Genomic DNA, 5,979 nt, shown 5'->3' with positions numbered 1-5,979 from the left:
AGTGAGTGAATGAATGAATGAATAAATGAACAAACAAACAAATATCTGAACAATTGAATAAAATATTAAATGAATTAAATAATGAAATATGCAAGACCAAACAAACAAACAAAAGCTTGACTGAATGAATGAATGAATGAATGAAAAAATGTTCGTATGATCGATTGAATGAATGAATGCATGAAAGAACAAATAAATAAATGACAGAATGAATGAATAAATAAATGAATGCGTGAACGAATGAACGAACGAGTGAACACACGTAATACCAAGATACATATTACTTCACATAAACAAAAACTGCCAGTGAACCGATACGATGTATACTGCGGATATCACACACACACGCACACGCACACACATACACACACATACATACACGCACACGCAGATACAAACAAATATTTACACATAAAAACAAAACTAACCAGAAAAATACAAGTCGTAAACAATGAGCGTATTTCCGATAACAAACATTTATTTAAAAAAATCAATACAAATTGATGTGTATTATGACATAGTTTAAACCTTAAAAACACGTTCTATGACCTAATGTCATCCAGATTTTTTTTTAAATCATACACAGACAAAAAGACACTTAAAAACCTAAAGCACACACGCTCACACACACACGCACACGCACACACACACGCACACGCACACACACACGCACACGCACACACACACAAATACAGAACTTTCAAAAGCCAGAAACAGTAGAAACAACGACAAAGTAAAATAAAAACGAACATTTAAAAAAAACGTTGAAAAAGAACCGAAAACAAAGGGCAAGAGATACAAAACAAAATGCTAAAGATACAAAATAAAATGCAGAAGATACAAAACAATTCATTACAATACAAAGTAGAGAAAAACGAAGAAAAACAAATGAAAGTCAATTCTAATGTGATCTGCGCATACATTATCCATCGCTTGTGGAGTTGAGCGTGCACCACTGATTATGTCTTGCTTTATTACGCAGAGTACAGAATATGCCATGTTTGTTTGTGTGTCTGTGTTGTGTGTTTGTTTTTTTGTATGTTTGTGTGTGTTTGTGTGTCTGTTTGTCTCTGCGTATGTATGTTTGTCTTGTTGTGGTTGTTTCGAAGTACGTATATGTACCCCTATGTTTGTTTTCAAATTTATATGTTTATACGTTTGTATATTTGCATGACTTTTGTATATTTTGTTTTGTTCGTTTGTTTGTATGTTTGTTTGTTTGTATGAATGTTTGTTTATTTCGGTATTTTCATGTGTTTGTTATAAAAATTATGTTATTAAACGGGAGATGATAGAATATGCATAACAAAAATTTATATTAGCGTGTTGCTCAGTTGCTAGAACATGAGATACAAAAATAATTTAAAATATACAAACACGTAATACATAGAGGTATGCTAGAATTCTCATATTAGTTCTCATACACGTATATGTGTGGTGTATAGGAAGACACAGAAATAGTGGGAATGGAGAGGAGAGAGACAGGGGGAAAAGAGAGTTGAAGTGAGAGAGAGAAAAAGAGAGAGAGAGAAGGGAGAAGGAAGGACGGGAAGAGAATGAATGAAAGAAAGAAAGATGAAAATTTTCAATCAGAGGACAAATTATTCTAGGACATGCGAAGTTCCTTCAATTATTTTGCATTCCAAGGCAAACACCTTCGCTATCGTTAATTACAATGCAATCATTCAAGTTTACTAAATCTTGAAGTACCGTTACTACTGACTGTGTGTGCATACGATACTAGCTAGTATTACGATACATTACGATACGATACGATTATTAGTAATCTAAATACTACTAGCATAGTAACATGCTATGTTATCGTTTTGAATGCTAAAAATTTATTTGTATTTGTATCAAATAACGCTAGAAACATTATAAAATAACACACAATACTCTACTAGTACTACTACTACTACTACTACTACTACTACTACTACTATTACTACTACTACTGCTACTGCTATTACTACTACTGTTACTAAAACTACTACAACCCACACCTACTTCTACTTCTACTAATATAACAACAACAACAACAATAACTACTGATAGATTTTACAATTATAACTAATTGCTACTACTACTAACTAATTACTACTACCACTACGACTAGTAATACCAGTCCTCAAATTAATAGAAAATTACTGAGGCAACATTATACTTAGTGTACATTTTCTTTTGATCTGAAATCACTGAACGCTGAAGAGAGCCAGCCGCCCGTGTGTGATGTCTAATTGTATATGCGATTATAACACTATTACAGCTGCAATTATTAATGGTCTTTTATAATAATAATATAAATAATAAAAACGACGATAATATAATAATAATAATAATAATAATAATAATGATGATGATAATGATGATAATAATAATAATAATAATATAAGAAGAAGAAAAAGTTGAATGATAATGATAATAACAATACTAATACTACTATAACCACTTCTACTACTGCTACTACTACTACCACTGTTACTACTACTACTACTACTGCTACTTATACTGCTACTTCTGCAGCAGATGTTGGTTCTGCTACTACTACTACTACTATTACTACTACTACTACTACTACTACTACTACTACTACTACTACTACTACTGTTACCCTACTACTACTGCTACTACTACTACTACTACTACTACTACTACTACTACTACTACTACTACTACTACTACTGTTACCCCACTACTACTACTACTACTACTACTACCTCTGTTACCCCTACTACTGCTGCTATAGCAATACTGTTTGTTCAACACAAATATTAGTACTACTACTACTATTACTACCAATAATACCAATAATAATAATAATTGTTTTAATATTTCAATTTTTTCAAAGTAATGATCAAAAGGCAACAACAATTACCATGATAAAATCCTTTGAAACAAATTATTTTAGACCATTCTTATTCTAAATACTTATTATTGGCTCAATTACGGCGAAACTTATTTAAAATACCCTTTTTTAAATGAAAGTATTAACGCTAGTATTAACCGGACTATTTCTTCATCAATTTTAACTGTTGCAAATATTTTATCGGCATTTTATTTGGAATATTGATCAAACAACTACTTCAAAAGGTTTAATGTAACTACCATACTCGCGTAAATTAGCTCTATTACTACTTTCACAACTACTACTGTTTTTAAAATTACTATTTCTATTACTACTGCTGCCACAGAAGCTACCTCTGTTACTGCTAATACTACCACTACTACAATTGCGTCTCAGGCTCTCATCAATAATATTACATGCACGTATTGGCAACGCGAAAATCACAGCGAATAAATTACTAAGGTGTTAATTGACGCTGCTACAGTAGTTACTGATGCAAAACGCCTACTCCCTCTTCTCTCTCTCTCTCTCTCTCTCAATCTCTCTCTCAGTCTCTAGCTCTCTCTCTTTTTCAGTCTTTCTCTTTGTCTTTCTCTCTTTCTCTCTATTAGTTTGTTTTTATACTGGGCTATAAATGAAACATAGTAATTATTTTATTAGTATTAATATTACTAGCAATTGTAGTACAGTGGTACTCCCAATTAACGACTTTGAAAATGTCATAGAAATCAGGTGTTAAAAGGGAGGGTCTTACATGGAAGAAGAGAAAGCACATTTACAACCAAATGAAAAATAGTACACAAGATGTATACATTATTTTTTATTAGTGAATGTACACTCTGCTGTATTATATTCATACAATATGTAATTTTTGCTGTGACGTTTTATCCATTTATACAGCCATCCATTAGATGCCAAGAACCACACCCTCAATGATCGAGACGATCCTCTTGGATCATGCGACCACTGATAGGCGAATTTCGAAGTTGACTATCGCAAAACCACTGCCACATCATTTCGGTGAAGTCACTATGAAGAAATTTTCCTTGTTTAACCCACTTCCGCACTGCATTGTCGCCATTCTCCCAGCTTCCACGAATTGCAGCCTTGTTCTGTACAATCCCCTGAATTTGTGTTTTACACACAACTAATGATTTTGCAATTGGGATTGCAGTTTCACCGCTGTCACCCCTCCTTATCACTTCTATTCATTCGTCTAATTTTAATATTTTTCGCTTTCTTTTAGTAGTGATGGCAATAGTAGTAGTAGTAGTAGTAGTAGTAGTAGTAGTAGTAGTAGTAGTAGTAGTAGTAGTAGTAGTAGTAGTAGTAGCAGAAAAGAGTAGTATTAGTAGTAAAAGCAGTAGTAGTAGTAGCAGCAGTAGTAGTAGTAATAGTAGTAGTGGTGCTAGTAGTAGTAGTTAGGATAGTTGATTGCTAGGGTAGTTAGCAAGAGCATTTGTCTTGAAGCAGCAGGTGTATGCGGTACGAGTGCTGATTCGTTTTGCTGTGCATTTCATTAATGTTGTTGTTACTGCTGTTGTCGTTGTTGTTGTTGTTGTTACTGCTGTTGTCGTTGTTGTTGTCGTGAGTGGATATTGACGTCATTGTTAACGTTCATGTTGTTGCTGTTTCTCATATTGTTGATGTTGTTGGTTTGCTTGTTTGTTGCTGTAACTACAAAAAATTTAATTCGTTTTTTAATTATGTTAATAGTAATGTTGTTGTTGTTGTTGTTGTTAATGGTCTTAGAAATGTTATTAAAATTTATTGGCAATGTAATTTTGTTGTTGCTTTTGCATTTGTTGTTGATATTAGGATGTTGTTGTTGTTGATGTTGTTGTTGTTTTTTATCCGGCTATTAATACTATAAACCTGTAAAAAAAGGATTCATGTAGTAAGAGTATATTGAAATATTACATACAAAGTTAAACAACAGTTAGTGAAAGAACTATCATATATACTGACATTGAAACCTGCAAAAATATCGCAATCTATACCGACACAATACCGATATGGTAAAAGTACAAAACCGATACGATAGAAATACAGTACCGAAACTATACGAGTACAATACCGAATTGTTTTTATTATTAACGGCATCTGGTATGATTTGAATTCAAATGATTTTAAATCATTATCTAATCCACTTATTGATTTTTTTTTAATTTGACATATTACACACACACGCACACGCACGCACACGCACACATACGCACAACTGGTTAAAAACCGACACACACCATATCAAAAAACCGTAGCAATATCGATACGAATCCGATACAAAATCGACTAAACAAAGCCCCAAAATAACAACAAAAAAGCCAAAAAACACCAGCACCATACCGATACTTAAACCAACAACCACGAAACCAATATTCAACCAACCGATACGAAACTAACCGATACGAAACGAAACAAACCTTGGTTGCAGTTGTAGTTGTTATCGCCGATCCATGAATTATTTTTACACTGGAGGTCCCACGTCAGATCGCTGTGGTTGCATTTGATGGTCGTCTTGTCGGCTCTCCTCTGGGCTGTAGCGTTGTAAGGTGGGATCAAATCCGGACATCCGGATACTGTGTGATGACGATAATGATGATGATGATGGTGGTGATGATGATGATGATGGTAATGGTGGGGATGATGGTAATGGTGGGGATGATGACGATGAGAAGATGAAATGGATGAAGAAGATGAGGATGATGAGAACGTGTTGGACGACTCAAATGCATTAACTTGAGGAGGTAGCGAAAAGTAAATTGAAATTGAGATAGGTGGGACTGACGATGGTGATGATGATGGTTGTGGTAATGATGATGATGATGATGATGACGATGAAGATGACGATGGGGATCACGAAGATGACGATGAAGATGACGATGGGGATCACGAAGATGACGATGATGATGATGATGACGAGGATGGAAACATCGTCCATTCGAATGGATTTTTAATTCGAAAATTCGAGCGGAAGGAAAATGAATGTGATTGCCAACATCAAAGAGATAAAAGTTGATGATGACGACGATGATGATGATGACGATGGTGACATTTTTGAGGATGATGATGATGATGACGATGGTGACATTTTTGAGGATGATGATGATGATGACGATTATAATGATGATGAC

The 5,979-nt window shown here is 34.0% G+C and overlaps 1 protein-coding gene across 1 annotated transcript in view; it reads right to left on the bottom strand.

The window, feature by feature from the left end:
• Positions 1-3,774: 3,774 nt before the first annotated feature.
• The window catches only part of HELRODRAFT_182197 (hypothetical protein), a gene marked incomplete at both ends in the record, with an annotated part of 11,730 nt that continues 9,525 nt past the window's right edge, over positions 3,775-5,979 (bottom strand). Inside the window, 3 exons of the mRNA XM_009032504.1 lie at positions 3,775-3,969; positions 5,249-5,424; positions 5,585-5,628. Coding sequence (XP_009030752.1) covers positions 3,775-3,969; positions 5,249-5,424; positions 5,585-5,628 — 415 coding nt within the window. The remainder of the gene's footprint in view (positions 3,970-5,248; positions 5,425-5,584; positions 5,629-5,979) is intronic.

Source organism: Helobdella robusta (assembly GCF_000326865.2).
Source record: "Helobdella robusta unplaced genomic scaffold HELROscaffold_82, whole genome shotgun sequence".
Classification (NCBI taxonomy): domain Eukaryota; kingdom Metazoa; phylum Annelida; class Clitellata; order Rhynchobdellida; family Glossiphoniidae; genus Helobdella; species Helobdella robusta.
The sequence above is the reverse complement of the archived record's forward strand: the minus strand, read 5'-3'. Positions and strand labels throughout refer to the sequence as shown.